Source organism: Sorex fumeus, unplaced genomic scaffold (genome assembly GCF_029834395.1).
Source record: "Sorex fumeus unplaced genomic scaffold, SorFum_2.1 ptg000036l, whole genome shotgun sequence".
Lineage (NCBI taxonomy): Eukaryota > Metazoa > Chordata > Mammalia > Eulipotyphla > Soricidae > Sorex > Sorex fumeus.
The window spans coordinates 3613190-3632897 of NW_026606093.1; the positions used below are offsets into that span (position 1 = coordinate 3613190).

Sequence of the window (19708 nt, forward strand, 5' to 3'; positions counted from 1 at the left end):
GGAATTTTTTTAAGCTGGTTATATTGACATCAAAGTAGATTTCAGAATGAATAGAGTTACCATGGATAGAGAGAAATATTCCATAGTGATAAAAAGGACAATATGGGCCAGGAGATAGGACAGCAGGGAGGGATTTACTTTGCATGAGGCTGACCAGGTTCGATCTCCAGCATCCCGTGTGGTCCCCCCAGCACTTCCAGGGGTAATTCCTGAATGCAGAGCCAGGAGTAACCCCTGAGCCCACCTGGATGTGGCCCTAAAATAAAAACAAACAAAAAGCCCCCAAAATAAAAGGACGAATTCGTTCTAAAAATGTAGTATCATTAATGACATGCATTTAAGAGTAAAGCTTCAAAATATGTGAAGCAAAAAGTGACAGAACTGAAATGAGAAGTAAGAGTTACACTTGAAGACTTTAATACTCCACTTTTTACTTTTTCATTTTTCAGGAGGCCCACACCCAGTGATTCTTAAGGGCTTCTTCTGGTTCTGTGCTTGGGAGAGGTTTGCTTTCAGCGTGCATAGGGAACCGTGTGGAACCTGGGATCGAACCCAGGCCTCCTACTGCAAGGCATGTACTCAGCCCCTGGAGCTCTCTCCAGCTCCACACTGTTTCATTTGTTTTGTTTTTGTGGGTCACACATGTCAGTGGTATGGCCTTAATCTTGGCTTTGCACTCAGGGATCACTCCTGCCAGGGCTGGGAGCACCATATGGAGTGCCGGGAATCAGCCTGTGTCAGCCTCACGCAAAGCAACTGCCCTTCCCTCTGAACTCTTTCTCCATGCCCCATTCAGCTCTGCCCTTTCTGTAATTGATAGGGCAAATCGAAGATAGCAAGGGTCTAAAAGAACTGAGTGAGTGATGCTATCAATAACAATGTAACTGATATTTATGTAATCCATCCGGCAATAGCAGAAGGCACATTCTTTTCGAGTGCACTTGGGAGCTCGCACAAGATAGTCTGCTATGGGTTATAAAACACATTTTAACTTTATAAAGAAATGCAAATGATAATTCAGTTTGCCTCACAACTAAGAATGCATGTTCTTAAGCCATTAATACATTGAACTAAAAATTAGTGACAGATATCTTAGACATCCCTTAATATCTGGAAATAAACCACAGCTTTCCAACAACACATGTCCAAGAGGTAGGGAAATTAAAAAATATTTGAACTGAATAAAAGTGAAGATACAACAATATGAGCTGTAACTGAGACTTGGATTTAGAAAGGAATGTGTTGTATGAAATGCTTACAGAAAGAAGAAAGGAATTGAATGAATAATTCAGACTTCTGCCTTAAGCAACTTGAAAGAAAAGAGCAAAAGTAACTCCAAAGCAAGCAGATTAAAGGAAATAATAAAAAATAAGAATCCAGTAAATTAGAAAACAAAAACAAGACTGGAAATCAGTGAAATGAAAGACTGCTTCCTTCAAAAGAGTCAGTAAAACTGGTAACACCCCCCTTGTCCCCACGCCCCACGTTGGCCCGACAGGTGAGTTGAAAAGCACAGAATCTAAATCAGCGGTATCAGGAATGAAAGAAGGAGTCTCTGCATCCAAAGTAGCATGCAGGAAACACTGAACTACATCTTCATAAGTTCAGCAGTTTACATGACACGAAATGATTTCTTGAAAAACACAGATCACCAAAATGTACTCAAGAAGTAGATAACTCTAGTAGCTCTGTTAAAGAAACTGAATTTGTAGTTCAACGTAACAACCAAAAGAGCCTCCAGGGGCCAGGGATGTGACTTGGTTGAGTGCATGCCCTCGTGTGTGAGCCCTGGGTTCAATCCCTGGCGTCACGTAACCTCCGAGCACTGCTGGTAGGGCCTCTGCCCACCCCAAAGCAAGAGCAATAAAAGCAATGATAATAGCCAACAACAAATTGACTCTAGGTCCAGGCTGGACACACCCAGCCGTGCTCAGGGTAAATTCCTGGTTCTGTGCTCAGGGATGACTCCTGACAGGCTTGGGGGACCATATGGGGTGCCAGGGATTGAACCTTGGTCTAGCATATATGAGGCAAGTGTCTTACCCACCGTACTGTCTCTACGGCCTCTCTGCCATATTTAAGGAAGAAATAAGGCCAATTCTACATGATCTCGTCCAGAAAACAGAAGATCAGGGAATCCTTTCCCATGTATTTTAATTTTAAAAAGTCATCCCATATCATACCAAGGGAGTAACGTTACAAGAAAATAATCCACCAGCCTAGTCATGAACAACTTTGTAACTGTGTATCTCCTGGGGATTCAATAAATAAATGAAAATTAAAAATAAATAACATTTTGGAATTAAAAATAAATCCACCTTGTTTTTCTGGATTCAGGTTTAGTGGAGCTAAGGAGATAGTATAGGGATGAGGGAGCATTTGACCTCTGGCACCACTTAACACCCCTTCCCCTGCCCAAGCATCACTGAGGGTATAACCAGAGCCCCCCGAGCACTGCCAGGCCCTCTCATCGTCTCAGCACTGCATCTCTTGGCCCTAATACCAAACTGCCAGCCTGGCTGGCCAGCTACTGACAGGAATGCCTCTGACCCTCTTGAGCACTGCTAATTAAAAAATAAAATCAGGCCAGAAGGATAGTACAGTGGGCTGGACATTGGCCTTGCTCGTGGCCTACCTGGGGTTTGACCCCTGGCATCACGTATGTCCTGCAAGCCCATCAAGAGTGGTCCCTGAGTAAGCCCAGAATCAGCCTGTACCCCACTTCACACCCACGACACCAATCAAGAAAATACCCGCAGGAGCCAGAGGCATAGTACAGTGGTCACAGCTCTTGTTTTGCATGCAGCCAACCCCGGTTCAGTCAGGCATCGCATGGTCCCCCGAGCACCACCGGAAGTGACCCCCAAACACAGAACAAGGAATAACCTCCAAGCACCACTAGAGTGGCCCAAAAAAGCAAAGAAAAATACTAGCAAAATTCGTGCTCAGAGCAGCATTATTCACTCTAGCGCAGAAGTTTATCAAAAACTGAGTGGAAGAGCTGAAGAAACATTTCTTCAAAGACCGACAGATGTTCATCATCACTTAGTATCCGGACTTGCAAAGCAAAACTACACTGAGATATCATCTCACATTTGTGATAATGGCTTGTATCAAAAAGATGAGAGGCTAGTACTGGAGAGAGTCTGAATAAAAGGGAATATGCATAGGGCTAGAGAGATCGTACAGTAGGTAGGGTGCTTGCCTTGCACATGGTACCATAAGAGGTCCCCTGAGCACTGTCAGAAGTGATGCCAGAGCACAGAACCAGGAGTAAGCCCTGACACAGCTGAATGTGGCCCAAGAACAAAAACCGAAAAAAGGTGGGAATGTAATTTGGCTCAGCATCTACAGAAAAGAGTACAGTGGTTTCTCAGAATACTTAAAATGGATGTATCATATGGTCCAGGTGTACCATAGGGTAAAATAGATGTATCATACTGTCTGAAGACTGAAAACCATAATCCAAACATTATGCCCAGTTGATATATGCCCACTTGAGTTCAAAGCAATGCCTTAGTGGGAAAACAACTTTTGACCAACGAATGGATGAAAAATTGTGGTCAGTACATACAAGGAAGTGCTACTCAGCTATAAGATGAAATATTGCCAGTTTTGACAACGTGGATGGAACGGGGGGCGGGGAGGTTATACTAAGTCAGCAGGAGAAAAACAAACCCTAGAAGACCCCACTTGTATGTGAGATCTAAAGAAACCAAGCAAGGGACATTACCACTGAGTGGGTGCAGAATTTTCGTTCAGACACGGATGGTGGTGATGATTGCACAAGGTTGTAGGTAGACTTAATGCTACTGGCGCGTATCCTGACATTGCTGAAATGGTCAATTTCATGCTATTTTACCATAATTTTTCAAGTCTCCCAAATCAAAGCCAGGAGCTCATAAAATGGATGATGTATAAATTAGCTGTCGACTTTATATCTGGCATAAAGTATGCCTGCCAAGCAAAATCTGCAAGAATTTGCTTCCTGTAGAAGTGTTCTGATCAAGTCACGTTCCTCTTGGAGTTCTAAATTTCCCTACCCAGTCAACCTTTTCACCTGACATTTTAGACCTGCTAGAGTTAGGCCAAGTCAACCATGACTTGTAGACTCCTACATTTAACCTCCGTTTCCTTTCCCAGAATAGTCTCTCCTTCCTTCCATCCGTGTTTTTCAACATAGTGCTGTTTTATTTTCCTTAAATTCTCTTCCGCCCCCTTTGCCAGTCTGTACCAGACAAATTTTCATCCTTCAAAACTCACCTCTCCTTAATAGTTGTATTTTAAGTTTTTTTTTTAATCTGTTGACTCACCATGCGATACAGTTACAGAGTTGTTCACAACTGAGTTTAGTAGTTCTGTGTTTGAGCGCCCACCCCTTCACCAATGTCCCCCTCCCTCCCCCTATGTCCCCAGGTTTCCTCCCAACCCCCCACCCCCCAGTTTGTCCTCTCTAGCAAACACTTTTCTTTTTTCCTTTTAGACGCTGTGGCTTGCAGTATTGCTATGGAAAGGGTGCACATCATGCACATACTTTCCTCCTTGCAGCACCCAGTTCTTGTCCAGAGTGATCACTGCTCACTGTCACTGCATCGCGGTCCCTTCTCTGTCCTGACTCCCCTGCCCCCACTGGGGCGAGCTTCCTACTAAGGCCCCGTCCGCCTGGCTCTTGTTCCTGTTGTCTTTGGGTATTCTTCTCCTGTTGTGTTTCTTGATATCGCACATACATGTGTGATCACTCCATGTCTGTCCCTGTCTCTCTGACCTCCAGGTGGTTCTGATTCCTTCCGGGCAGCCATGCATTCTCCTTACAGCACCGACCTCTCAGGTGCTGCCTTTCCTAAATGCTTATTTGAGCCTGTTGACACTGACCCTGTGCCGGATTTGGGGCATTCAGTAATGAATAAGATCAATCCCTTAATGAGGGACATTAATGTGTTTGTTCAAAATGCACTAAATGCCAAACTTAATACCAGCAGACACTTATTAATACTTAATATTTTACCATATGTAATAATATTCATCCCAGTTTAATAATATTAAATTACAAACTTCCTGAAGGCAAAATACTTTTCTACTCTCCCACTGGGCTTAACAAAACTTTTTCTACTTGTGACCCGTTTTTGCCTGGAAAGTTTTATGTGACCCTTGGTATGTAGGTATGTAGGTTGGATATACAAATCAAACATTATTCACTGATAAATAAATCTTAATTTCATTTTAAAATAATTTAAAAAAATTTTTTGTGATCTTCACAGTCGGTTATTTAACCCTCTTTTGGGGTCTTTTTCCACAGCTCATTGGGCTTAGCATAGCACTGTAGCACTGTCCTCCCGTTGTTCATCGATTTGCTTGAGCGGGCCCAGTAACGTCTCCACCGTGAGACTTGTTGTGACGGTGTTTGGCATATCGAATACGTCCCGGGGAGCTTGCCAGGCTTTGCTGTGAGGGCGAGATATTCTCGGTAGCTTGCCGGGCTCTCCGAGAGGGGCGGAGGAATCGAACCCGACTCAGCCAGGTTGGCCGCGTGCAAGGCAAATGTCCTACCGCTGTGCTATCGCTCCAGCCCAGGCTTAGCATACACTTGGCATTTTGGAGGCCTAAACGTGATCCCCGAGACTACGTACGATTCCCCCAGTGCTGCCAGTGCTACCTCTGACTGCTGAGCCCCTTTGGGTGTAACCCCGAAACAAAACAAAAGAAGCAGTGACTACAATCCAAGACCTTAATTCCTCATACTAAACGTGTACAGTTAAAATATTTCTAATGTGTACTAAGTTGTTTATATTAGATTTCTTAAATTGTAAGACAACTTCGAAATTTTAGCCAAGATTTTTCACTATTTCTTTGGTCTCTTTTTTTTTTCCTTTTGGAGAAGTAGATAACAGACAATAAGCAAAAACCTTACACGTGTGATTCCTGGGTAGAAAATTCAAAATAGGGCTGGAGCAATAGTACAAGGGGAAGGGCATTTGCCTTGCACGTGGCCAACCGGGGTTCGATCCCCGGCATCCCATATGGTCCCCCGAATACCGCCAGGAGTAGTTCTTGAGCATTGCCGGTTGCGACCCAAAAGCCAAAAAAATAAAAATGAAAAGGAAGGAAAAACTGAAAATTAAAAATACTAAATAATTTCTGGGACTAACATAGAAACTGCTTTGTTCGTCAAGGTTAATTTGCAAGACCTATTAAAAAGCTCTAATAGATAATTGCAAGTTGTCAGGTACCAGACATCCTTGTCCTGAAATTTTAATATTTCTAGGAAGAGATAAATAAGAATGGAGAAATGCTAATTTCATCTATGTGAGTGTTCTTTCTAAAACTTTAAATTCTTAAAACATTTTGCAAGTTGTTACCCTTACATTGCTTCACTCTTAAAACTAATATTTTAGGGGTTTATTCACTGCACCAGAGTTTTTGTTTTAATTATAATATAGAAAAACAGATCCTTTTAAATGAAGTCTTTATGACTTAAATAATAAGACTTAGCTCTTTCATGTAAGAACTCCTTTCTTCCATTTTTGTAGAAGCAACCAAATACATCCATTTTTATTAAAATAATTTAAAATGGCGTTAACAAATATTAGACTTAAATTGAATTTTATGAGCATTTACCAGAAGAGAAGAAAAAAAATAAATTGCTCCTCATGAAAAGAAAAAATTTCATTAAAGAAAAATTATTTTTCTAAAGGGTTCCTTTTAGAAAATGAAAAAGGTACTTTTAGGCTGGGAAAAATAATCCTTTTACATATTCTGACATAGTAATTATACCCAGAATATAAAAATTCATAACTGAGTAATAGGTCAGCAACCCAATTTAGAAATCGCAAAAATATTTAATAGACACTTTACTAAAGAATACGTGAGCAGGCTTAGGGGCGGGGGGAGGGTGGCCTGGTGTGGAATCAGTCTGGGGTGGGGCGGAGAATATGTGTAAGTAACTAATAAAAAGGCTCAACGAAATCATCCGGGACTTTCCAAGTTTTTGTGTGTAGAAGAGTTTCTTCCTTTTTATTGATGCATAGTATTCCATAGCATCAGTATATTGCAGTTTATTCATTCTTCCTCCTACCAATGAATGTATGTTATTTCTAATTTTAAAGTACTGTGAATTCATTAGCATTCTGATTCACGTAGTTTACATATATGTATGGTATATATAGGCACATATTTGGGGTTTATATCAACCCTTTTACAATAGTATTAGGTTGTGTTTAACATTAATAGACACGGCTGAACATTTTTCGAAAGGTGAATGCATATGTATATTCTAATGAACCGTGAGTTTCACTTGCTTCATATCTGCTAATTCTTGTTGAATCTTGATAGTGATGTATCTTTACAGTTAAGCTATACCTACTAGCTCATTGGGTTTTGATTTGCATTTTGCCATGACTGTGTTGAGCACTTTCATATACTAATTGGACATTTACTGAACGTGCATATGAAAACCATCTGAGACTTCCATAGAAATTAGGAGAATAGTTCAAATCTGAAAGACTGACATTGCTGACTTAATGAGGATGTGGAACAACTGAAACTCCAGTTGTAGGTAGGAAGATAATAAGCTATCCACACTTCAGAGAATTTCTTGCCAACGTTTTACAAACATAACTGTAGTTTTGTGTGATCCAGCAAGTTCGATTCATAGGTATTGACTTAAGAGAAATGAGAACATACACCTACACAAAGACTAACGCAAAATATTCAGTGTACTTCATAACCAAAACTTTAAAAGACTTGCTCTTCAAGCCCGTGTTCTCCCCACGACACGTATCTCACTTCCTTGTCTAGATGTCTCTTGGCTTTTTCCATTCTGGAGAAACTCGTGCTCTCTCTTCCACAGGTCCTTCCTCTCATCCTCTCCCCTCGCATCTTTATAAGTGAGTTTCAGTTAAAATGATTTTGCGTCACAAAAAAATTGAAAAGCTGAGAAAATCCTCAAATGTCCACTGATTAAGGAAATGGATAAACACATTTGGTTTGTTATCTAATGAAAAGCAGCTCAGCACTGAAAAGGAGTGAGGTACTTACTGATACATTCATCAGTGTGTATGAATCTCAGGTATGCTGAGCAAAGAAGTTAACCCACAGAAGAAAAAAAAAAAACGACTGCATTGTCTGATCCCATTTACATGACTTCTAAAAAGATCCCACCAAATTAATCTATGATGATAGAAGTCAGCAAGTGTATCTGTACAGATTGGTGGGAGTGATATATTTGTTGGATGAAAATAGGAGGTGGAAATGTTTTTGTATCTTACACTGGACGGTTAAATTACAAGAAGGAAGAATTTATCTTAAAAACAGAACTCATACGTTCTTTGCATTTTATTGTATGTGTTCCTCAATTTTAAAATGTAGGAATAATTGAAAACAGTGCTTTTGTAGGACCACAGCATAAGTGCAGCGGGTAAGGCATTTCCCTTGTATAACAGCTGACCCGGGCTTGACCCCCGGCGTCCCACATAGTCCCCTGCGCACAGCCAGGAGTGATTACTGAGTGCAGAGCCAGAAGTAACCTCGGAGCACCACTAGGTGTGGTACAGTAACAACAACAAAAAAATAGTAAAATATTTTAAAATGTGGAAATAATTGAATCTCACAAAAGAAGACTCCAAAGAAACAAATCCTTTGTATTTTGCCCTGACACTTATTAATCACTATTTCATATAGCCCTCATCTCCTAAGTTGATTAGAAAGCTGTACTATTCTGAAATTTATGTCGAGGCTTTCCCAAATTGAAAATAACAACCATCCAAAATTTCTCAGTAGTGTGACTTCAGTTGGACGTCTCAATTAATTGGAGGCGATTGAAGCAGTTAAATTTGGGGCCCACCGATAGTATAGGAGTTGAGGCACCTGCTCTCAATCTCTGGCACCACATGACCTCCTGAGCACTCAACTGCAAACTTGGAGCATCTTTGGGAGTGGCCCTGGACACCCCCACGCACCGCATTGGTGGTCACTAGCACCACGGGGCCTAGGAACCCCCTCATCTCAGGGCTCTCGGATTGAATCGCCTGTCTACTTGGCCAAGAGTCACCAAGAAAGACCCAGAGGTCCCACGCACACCCCCCCCAAGAAAAACCCACAGATCCTACACACACACACACACACACACACACACACACACACACCAAGAAAGACCCAGAGATCCTACACACACACACACACACACACACACACAGACCAAGAAAGACCCAAAGATCCTACATACACACACACACACACCAAAAAAGACCCAGAGATCCTACACACACACACACACACACAGACCAAGAAAGACCCAAAGATCCTACATACACACACACACACACCAAAAAAGACCCAGAGATCCTACACACACACACACACACACACACACACCACCACCACCAAGAAAGACCCAGAGATTCTACACACACACACATACACATACCCACCCCGCTCCACACAATTTGGAATAACCCCCCCCCCCCCACCACCACCACCAAAGGAAGTATATCTGCATTTCTAGTTTCCATAACATAAAAAGACTATGTCTTTTTCCTCTGACTTGGGACATCAGTTTTTTCCTACATACTCAGAGAAGAAAGATTTCCTTTTGCTTAAAAAATGAATACCTGTACAATTTAATCTTTTTCCTCAGTAAAATAATTTTACTCCTCTCAATGAAAAAATTTCTTAGTTAAAAGTGTTCAGTTTTTCTGGTAGGGGAAAGCTTTCATATTTATGCCGCAACCCAGTCCCTAGAGCAAAATGTATAGTAAACCATTAGTAAGCTTTTTATGCAAGCCATTGGCTTTTTTTTCCTTGATGACTGTTATAGAACATATTGTGATGTGTAAGCTTTAATTTCTAACAAAGCACCAGCTGAAATGTACTTATATATATACCCAGAATAAATAGTAGCAGTAAGAAAGTATAATTTGCACACAAGATCATAATTTGGAAGCAACAGTGCTCACTGTTCTTAGAAGGGTTTTGTGAAATGTTTGGTGTGCCTTTAAATTACCGTTAATTAGTTGGTCATTGATTATCTAGGCTATTGAGAAAGCAGTAGCATAAGTAATGAATTACAGGCCCCTTGGGAACAGGGACCATATTTTATTTGTATTCTGTGTTACTGAATACCAAAAGTGAGCGGATCTGGATAAGAAATGACACAATGTACTTTAAATCTCTTATTAAATCTAGAATTGTGTAATATATGTGTCTGATGTTTTTGTTCAGCTTTGAAGATTGGATTGACAGAAAGAGCCACAATGTTGCCCAGTTTTCCAGAATCCCTCTCTGTTCCCCGTAGGTTAAAATTTCTGCCTCTCCAGCTACTGCGGAGTTTATCAGAAGCTCACCTGTGTGTTTTATCCTTCCATGGCTGAGGCTGCCAAGAAGTTTGTGCTGTTTAAGCTTTAGTCTTTAAGCTCAACGGAGGACTAGAAGGTCTTACCACTTCACAAAGCCTAAGTGTCATCTGTTTTCTTAACTTTGGAAATAGTTCAGGCAATTATTCAAAAGCAATTTGAATAAGTTTTTAAAAAGCAATTTCACTTTTAAAGTGAACTCTGAACATCTACTACTAAGAAAATAAAAGCCATATCATCTGCCACAGATAGTTGTGGTTTTTTTTAATTTAACTATATTTACTGGTATATTGAGAACTTCAAACAGTAATTATTAACCTTTTTTGAATCATAAACCTCTTTGAGAATCTGATAAATGTCTTGCTCTCCCTCCCTTCCTTCCTTCCTTCCTTCCTTCCTTCCTTCCTTCCTTCCTTCCTTCCTTCCTTCCTTCCCTGTCTCTTTTCCTTCCTCCCTGCCTTCCTCCAAGTATTTTTTGGTTACTGGTTTTTTGGTTACTCTTTGTGTCACACATTGTCTATGCTTTGGACTTTCCTACTCCCACTCCTAAAATTTCTACTTGCATGTATACACTTGACTTGAATACAGTGACAGAGGTTTTGTGGAAGCCCTGACGCCCTCTAAAGTCAAAATACATCTTTAACACTTTGAGGCCATTGTGTACTATCAGTGTGCTCACACTTTTCACACTTGGATGTCCCAATGGATTGCACATACCATACCCACAGTTCACTTTTTTTGAGAGGGAAATGAGGGAGGTTGGGTTTTGGGCCACATCTGGCAGTGCTCAGGGATCAATCCTGGTAGTGTTTGGAAGATCATCTGGGTTGAACCGTGGTTGCCCTAATAGAATGAATTTAATTACTCAGTCATTGGCAGTGAAACGTAGCAACAGAAATAGTTTTTGTTGCCAACATTTCATAATGCTCATGGTCGGTACCGTCAAACAAAGGGAAGTGCTGTTAATGAAGCCGCCAGATGGCAAAAGACATAAATTGTCGCACTGGCGTAAAGTAGTTTCATGGTTAAGACGAGGTGGACATTTTTACTAGACAGGATCTTAGTGGCACTAACAGAATATTGCTCTGCTCACAATTTACCTGGTGAGTTTGTGAGAGACCCTTTCAAGTAACACATTCAAATCATTGGAAATGAGTGGGAAATAAAGAGTTTGGCATTTCCCATCCAGTCGGAATAGGGACCCTATGTAAACAAAGTTGAGGCCCTTTTGTGAGACACAACAATCTTCACACACTTTCCTCTAAGGAAACTTTTTTGGATCATTTTTAGCGGGTTATTCAAACAAGCAAGACAAAATAAATTATTTAGGATCTGCATTCGGGGCAGGCTTGTGTGGTGGTGGGAAAATTTGAAATAATGGTGGGAAGGTGTAATGGTGGTGTGATTGGTGTTAGAATAGTGAATGTAATAAATTATTGTGAAAACACTTCATAAAAATAAAATTTAAATAAAGTTGAGTTCCTTTTACTGTATGTGAATAAAGTGACTAGTTGCTCTGGATAGGCTTCAAGGACTAAGTCTGAGCAGCCTGAGTGCTTTTTAGTGGGAAAGAAATAGAGCACCAAAATTTAAAATTATGTTGTGGGAGCCAGGGAAATTGTACAGTGGGGAAGGGATTTGTCTTGTATATGGCTGACCCGGGTTTGATACCCAACATCCCTTATGGCCTCCTGAGCACTGTCAGTAATAATTCTTGAGTGCAGAGCCAGGAGTAACCCTCGAGCGTCTCCAGGTACGACGCCAAAAGGACAAAAAATATATATAAAATTATGATATGGTTACTGAATTTTATATATATATCTAGAAGACTTTTGGGGTATTGGTGGAGGCATGGGTCATTGTCTAACTGAAACCCAAGCACAAAAACTTGTAATGTCCACAACTGTACCTCATGGTGTTTCACTAATAAAAATTTTTTTAAAAAAAGACTTCTTTGCCATGCTAATTAAAAAACATCTATTATGCACCATTGCTCGGTAAGCTAATATATTTTAATGACTTGAGATCAATAGATGATCTCCGGGGCTGAGATCTCCACGCATACTCGGATTGGGACTGGGCCTCCACCAGCCAGATCCCCCATCTTCCAGTAGCTAGACAATTACACCCACCAACTGCCGTGTAATCCCACCAACGGCCAAGATCCAGAGACTATTAAACCAAGGACCTCTTAATCTCTAGTTGTCACTCTCAGAGAACCCGGCAGGCTACTGAGAGTATCCTGCCTTCATATATGCCTGACTGGGTACACCTGTAAAGGTGATTAGAGGCTGCCCCAACAGCCTCCCTCCCTCTCGGAGAGCCCGGCAAGCTACTGAGAGTATCCCGCCCGCACGGCAGAGCCTGGCAAGCTACCCATGGCATATTCGATATGCCAACAACAGTGACAGTGATGGTCCTGACCCTGAAAGAGCCCCCAGTATGCCATCGGGTTACACTAGCACGTGACAGGGACGAATGGAGACTTTACTGGCGCCCGCTCAAGCAAATCGATGAACAACGGGGTGACAGTGACAGTGACTTGAGTGAGGAACTTGTCACTGTGACCGCAAGTCCAAAATGACTTCTTTGTTCCATGTCAGCGCTCAGGTGATGTAGAAAAGAAGAGATTTGAACTTGAGATTCTTTATCCACGGAGCTGACAATCTCTCCGTCTGAGTAGACTCTGAAGAGCTTTATTTTAATAAAGCAAACTTCACTTTAAGCCTTTTGGGTTTCTAGTTTTGTTTTCTCATGTGATAAATTGTAATATCAGATAGTCCCTTGAAACACACACCCAAAATATAGGTAGACAAAACTTTCCTTTCACCTTGACAGCCTCTAAGTTCTATCATTTTTTAAATTAGAAGATTAATTGGACATAGGACCTTCAGGTGAATTCAATGAGAAGATGCATACCCATCTCTAAAAAGGAAATTTTTGGATCACACCTGGGGGTGCTGAGGGCCTACTCTGTACTCAGTGGTCACTCTGGGTGGTGCTCAGGGGACCATATAGGATGCTAGGGATGAAACTTCATAATAAGCAGCATGCAAGGCAAGCTCCTTACTATCTCTCTGGCCCGCTATAAACTTTAATTTAGCAATTTGGCACGCTTAGGTGAGGATGAACTCATGTGGCAAGATCAGCTAAATGATATACAGATACTCCCTGAGAGATTGAAGGGGCAAGGAGAAGGAGAATGGAGTAGCGTGGGGAAGGAGGAAGCAGGAGGGGAGGCAGAGGAGAGAGACAGGAGTGGGTGGAGAGAGGGTTGGAATAAGCTGCAACTCAGACCAACCAGCCAGGCCCTCGTTTCCTTCCTTCGCCTGCCCATCGCCATCGACCTCCCCGGGGTGGGGGAAGCGGCGTGAGACTACTGACCAGGAGAGACAGAGCCACCGCCGCTGCTGTCCTTTTTTGAGTTTACGCAAGACATGGCATACAGACACTCCTTTAATGAAATTACTGTTTTGTCCTGAGCCATGAAGATGTTTTACTAGTATTTTACCAATGAAACATCTTAGTTTTACCAGTTTCATCATTGAAACATCTCCCTAGAAGTGCTCCTAGGATTCGCACACTACATTTGTCACTCGGACGTGTTCTGAATTTTATGTTGTTTTTGAGAAGCCATTCTGGTATGTTAGAAATCTAAATCTTGGTAGAGAAAAGCTGAATTCCAGAACAAACTCCGAAATGCTTGATGAGTGAAGCATCTTTTCCCTAACTCAGTGCTCTGTGTGTAATCAGTGCTTCTTGTGTCTTTGTGAAGCATTCATATGTATTCTTTTAGAGTCTGTATTAATGATTTTCATCCAAATATGATGTTCAGAATGGTTTCCAATAATCAACTATAAGCTGTTAGGTAAATTTACTTTTTAATCCTCAGCAGGAAAAAATGTAATTTTTTCATGTTCTTATGGGCTTTGGCAAAATCAAACAAGTTTAACAAAGAAGTATATAATATGCAGCCTCAGAGAACTTATTTAATAGTCAAAGCCAAACATAATTTAACTATTTATAAAATCAGGGAAAAGCAGTATATCCTATATCCATAATATGAATTAAGGTCAACATGAAAAAAAGGGCACAAAAACTCAGGCTCACTTGTCTTTAATCAAGAAACAGGATTAAGGTCCTTTTGCTAGACCATTGCTCTGTAAAACCTTCGAGAATGTTCAGTGCTCATGTATTTTATAGTTAGGGTCTTTTCAGCCAAACTATTCATATAGTCATTAAGCATCTCATTGAATAACCTAATCACATGTGAGATGTCTGTTTTTCATTAGAATGCATTCTTGATCCGTAGAATTCTTTTGTAGAAATATTTTTGATCTGTTTCATGTTTATCCTAAACATAATTATTCACAAGCTGCAAGAATGAGACTAGACTTATTCGGCTACATTAAGTTTCACTGAGGATAACACGTTCCCTATACGTGGGCTTCCAGGCACCCCCAGGTGTAGCCCAGAGAACCCATGAACTTCTCTGGAGTATCACCCTGGAGGCTCCTGAGCACCGCCGGGGTAGCCCTGGTCCCTCCCACCTCCTGCCCTGCACCTCACTGCACCAGCACCATGTCCTTGGACCACTGAGCTGCTTCCTGTGCTAAAGGGGTGGGCTCTGCTTAGAAGTCCCTCCCTGTGCCTGAAAAAAATCAAAAGATAAAGCATTTCAGTGTTTTGACATTACTCACAAACCTTATTTATTTTTGTTTGGGGGGCCACACCCAGCAAGGTGCTCAGGGATCTCTATTGGCAGTGCTCAGAGGAACCACACATTGCCGGGAATAGAACCCAGGTATCCTGCCTACCGAGCACAGCTGAACCCAGTCGGTCACGCAGTAAGGAAAGCACCCTACCCACTTGACAATCACTCCGGGTCCTAACATCTTACCACTTTTAAGATAAACTTAGGGTACTTTTCTACTAAGCTTGTCACTGCCAGATATTATTGAACTATGAATCATATTTTTCTAGATCAAACAACTTGTCCTCTGAAGAGAGATGCATGTGAATTTGCAGATTAATTACATTCTTTGAGTTCATTGTTGCCAGGACTTGACAGGTAGTCAATCAGGAAGACTGATGGAGGGTAGAATTGTTGTAAGGACAAATACATACAAAATGAGTACATTAGTGCCTACACGGTGCTGAATCAATAGACATAGACCATTCTGGGGAGCTCGTACCCTCATCACAAAATCCCATCAACAATGCTTGTGCCAAAGATGATCGAATGTTAGAGACAAAATAAACTCTGAGTGAGATGAAAGAAAAGTAAAAGGACTGGTGTGAAGAAAATTAACGTGCTGTCTCCTGGGAGAAAGTGTAAAATCAGTCAGTGGAGGGGATCCTGCACGTCCGCTCGGCGATGTTAATTAAGCTAGAATGGTGGTGATGATTGATATCAGCAATGCAGGGAGCCTTGATGGTGTGAGATCTTGAAGTCTTAGATTTCTACACAGCAAGTACTTGTTGACTGTCTACCATGTGATCACACGTCATTACACAGAGTGAATTAATCAAGTATCCTGAGAGCTAACCTAGCAGAGGGAACAGTATATGAATACTCTGTTACGACATCTGCTTGCTTTTTTTTTTGTTCCAGAACACACACACACACAAAATTGGAGCAAAAAAAAGTTGCTACTATCTCTAGAGAGGGTTAAATATTCACTAGTTACAAGACTGAATCTTCAAAGGGCAAGTTAGAAGCTTAGAGGAGGAAAAGATGCTTTGGAGAATTTCTGTTTGCTATTTGTGACTGAGGAGACACTGAAAATAATCTGCAAAATTAGGAACCCAATAAAAATATCATCTAAAGGGCCAGTAAAACAGAATATTCTTCATTTTATGCATATGTATGTATATATATATGTGTATGTGTGTGTGTGTGTGTGTGTGTGTGTGTGTGTGTGTATCCATGGCTTTTTTTCCCCTTGCAGTGCCAGGGGCCAAGCCAAAACCTCATTTATGTGTTTCTACCACTAGCTACTTTCCCAGGTCTTTAGCTCCTGGAGTTTTTAAATGTTTACTTGGTTGAATTTCTTAGATTAGGAACTTGCCCCTGAACATAAAATTGTGAAAGTTGTATATAACAAGAAAGATTCTATCTGCCCTTCCGTGAACCTGAGGGTCACGGCTGACCTTTAAGATTCCCATTTTAGAAGGTGAAAGACCTCTGGAGGTCAGGAGAGCTAATGAGATAACATGCACTTGTTATCAATAAAAAAACATTCTGAAAAGATAGATCCATCTTTTTCTCCAAAGAGAATACATTCTCCTTTAGAATTGGAGATCCAGTTTAACATGATCCACATTAGAGGGGATTGGGGGCGGGGGTGATTGTTGGTTTAATTGTTGTTTTATAGTATTATTTTCCAATGAAATCAGTTTTTTTTTTCCAGTGGAGGAGGGAGTTTTTGTGGTTTTCATTTCACAGGTTGAGTTGGATGGGTATTAGTCACCCATAAAATAGAAACTGCTCCCCATCTCTCTGACCCTTCCAGTATTTCGAGATCATGGGATCACTGATTTGTGAGGTGCAGTAAAACTATGTCATCTGAAGAGAACCAGAGCAGGGCCCAGAGATAACAATGCTATGTAGACTCTGTGGCCAGTGCAGTTTGTCTTCCGGGGCTGTGTCCGTGTTTGGTCAGTACAGCTACGGCAGAAAGTGCCTGGACAAACTTTACCTTAAAGGCACTGAAGGACACACCGAAGGGGAGCTTTTTCAGCACAGAGAATGCCACAAAGGGCAGAAATACACAGCAGCAGGCGGACGGCAAGCCCGGGAAAAGCGATTGCCGTTGTGTTTATAACTAGTCTCAGGAATGAACTGTCATTGATTCGGTCAAGTGGATAAAAACTTGAGCCAAATCAATGACATAATAAATCAAGAAATATTGTCTGCGAGCATAGTCTCAAAAACAAGACTTCTCCTCAATCTGTGATTGATAGCTGAATTGGGATCCCATGATTTTGGAGCAGACGTAATGAAACGAGTAGACTTTAATTTTTAAACCACTTTGGTAGGTTCTAAAGCACCCAGTAGTGTGATTTATCCTGCCGTGTTTCCGTGGTTTTCTTCATCGAAAGAGATCACTTTAAATACTTTCTTGGCCGCATAGTCACTAAGAAAAACTTATTTTGTAATCCTTTAAAAGAAATTAGCGAACTTACTTTAAAAGATGAAAAAGAAAGGAGATCATTACAAAACAGATATCCCCATACCTGTTTGAACTGAACCCATGTAATTGTATATTATCTCTTTACTATGGATGTAAATCTTACGTTTTAAACTCGCACATATTCATCCTTGTTAAATGATTGCAAGCTACCATTCAGATTTGGGGTTCTACAACATTTGACATATACCATAGAACCAATGATAAATGACTTCAGAGAAGAGATTGTCTAGAAGTACTTATTAGGAACCGAAACTAGATGAGGAAAATCCCTCCCCCCCCAAAGAAAGTCCAGAAGGAATTAATACAACAGGCTAATGATAACCAAAGGGCCCGAAAGAAGCACGCGGGTAAGGATATATCATTATCACCACCCACAGTCCCTTCATTCGCCTTTTGAAAGCTCACCCGCTTTAGGCTTTTCCACCGGAGAAATTTAAAGAGAGGAAAATACTGTCAAATATACTCAGTTTGCTTTCTCTTTCCTATGTTTCTACAACATACATACATGGACGTTCATGGAACCTTTGCTTTCCTTAATCTCCAGAATTATAAAAAGGTAAAGGCACTCCCGTTGATCGTCGATTTGCTCGAGCAGGCCCAGTAACGTCTCCATTGGAGACTTTGTTGTTACTGTGTCTGGCATATCGAATACTCTCGGTAGCTTGCCGGGCTCTCCGAGAGGGGCGGAGGAATCGAACTCGGGTCGGCCATGTTGGCCGCTTGTAAGGCGAACGCCCTACCGCTGTGCTATCACTCCAGCCCTCCAGAATTATAAGGAAAGAAAATTAGTGTTTTCAGACTTGTAAAGGTCACATCAGATTGCCTATTGCTCCGATGTAACTTTTTTTTATTATATTTTTTCAAATTGAGAATTTTCAAAGCATGAACATAGACTAGGATAGGGCAGTTTTAGACAGGAATTCATAATTGTGCTGTTGAAAGCCCTGCCTTAGATATGAAAAGGATTACAGGAGCCAGGTCATTGAAAGTACTGGAGGGCCTGGAGCATTAGCACAGCGGGGAAGGCGTTTGCCTTGCACGCAGCCGACCCGGGTTCGATTCCCAGCATCCCGTATGGTCCCCCGAGCACCGCCAGGAGTCATTCCTGAGTGCAGAGCCAGGAGGAACCCATGTGCAATGCTGGGTGTGACCCAAAAAAGAAAAAAAAAAGTGCTGGAGTCACACACTCTAGCTATAAGTGGACGATTCTAGAGTCAGTTTCAGCGTGTGCCCCCTTGACTCCCCTTTTGGGTTTCTTACCTCCAGGGGGTATGTAGAAATAGTTGAGCTGGGCTTCATGCACCAAAGTGCCCTTAAACTTCGTCTCGATTTCTGCCGGTGGCTGGCCGGTGAGCGGCTGGTATGCGGGTGTCGCCGGCTGAACAAAGGCTTGGAGCATGGTCAGTTTCCAGATTCGCAGTAGCAGCTGGATGATCGAAATAAGTAGATGTCCGGTTCATGAGCTTTTCTCCTTTTTCTCCCTTTTGCCCCCAAGGCCTGGAAATTACTGTCACGGCAGCCTCTCCATGGCCTAGCTACATCGATGCAGTTTTGGTGACAGTCGTTTATTCCAGACTTTAGGTAATTTGGCTCCCGGTTCTTTCCGACCTTGTCTCTCTCTCCTCGCCGGCTTTCCGCACTGCCCCCAGGACGGGCCTCTCACCCAGGGCTCCACAGGAAACCTTGGATTGAAATGTGCCGTGACTGGCTCCTGTCAGCCCATCAGCTCATCACCTTGCCAGGGGCGTGACGGTCTCTGGGTTTTATACATCAGCACAAGTGGCTCTGAGACAGCCTCTTGTGGAGAGAGGAGGGAGTGATTGGTTTGTCTTGAGGTTGGGAGACCTTGGACCCAAGAGACAGAAAACTTCAGTGGAATGTGCGCTTCCATGGACCTCACAGCTCCTTTCTCAGTGGAATGTGGCCTTAGTAGCAAAGCTATTTTTAGGAGGAAATAAACCCTGCAGGCCAGGTCTGTGTTTTTTCTTGCCATTGCTTTACTTTAAATATATATATATATATATATATATATATATATATATATATTCTTCAATTTTTATTAGTGAGACACCATGAGGTACAGTTGTAGACTTAAAATTTTTGAGCTTGGGTTTCAATTATACAATGATCCAGTACCCATCCCTCCACCAGTGCCCATTTCCCACC

General features: G+C 41.7%; 1 protein-coding gene across 3 annotated transcripts in view; it reads right to left on the reverse strand.

Annotated features, from left to right (window-relative positions):
• CACNA1C (calcium voltage-gated channel subunit alpha1 C) overlaps window positions 1-18956 on the reverse strand; it is a 784718-nt gene extending 765762 nt beyond the window's left edge. For all 3 annotated transcript variants that reach the window (XM_056117829.1, XM_056117830.1, XM_056117828.1), the window contains exon 1: window positions 18803-18956. In XM_056117829.1, coding sequence (XP_055973804.1) covers window positions 18803-18941 — 139 coding nt within the window. In that variant the 5' untranslated portion in view covers window positions 18942-18956. The remainder of the gene's footprint in view (window positions 1-18802) is intronic.
• Between the last annotated feature and the right edge of the window lie 752 nt (window positions 18957-19708).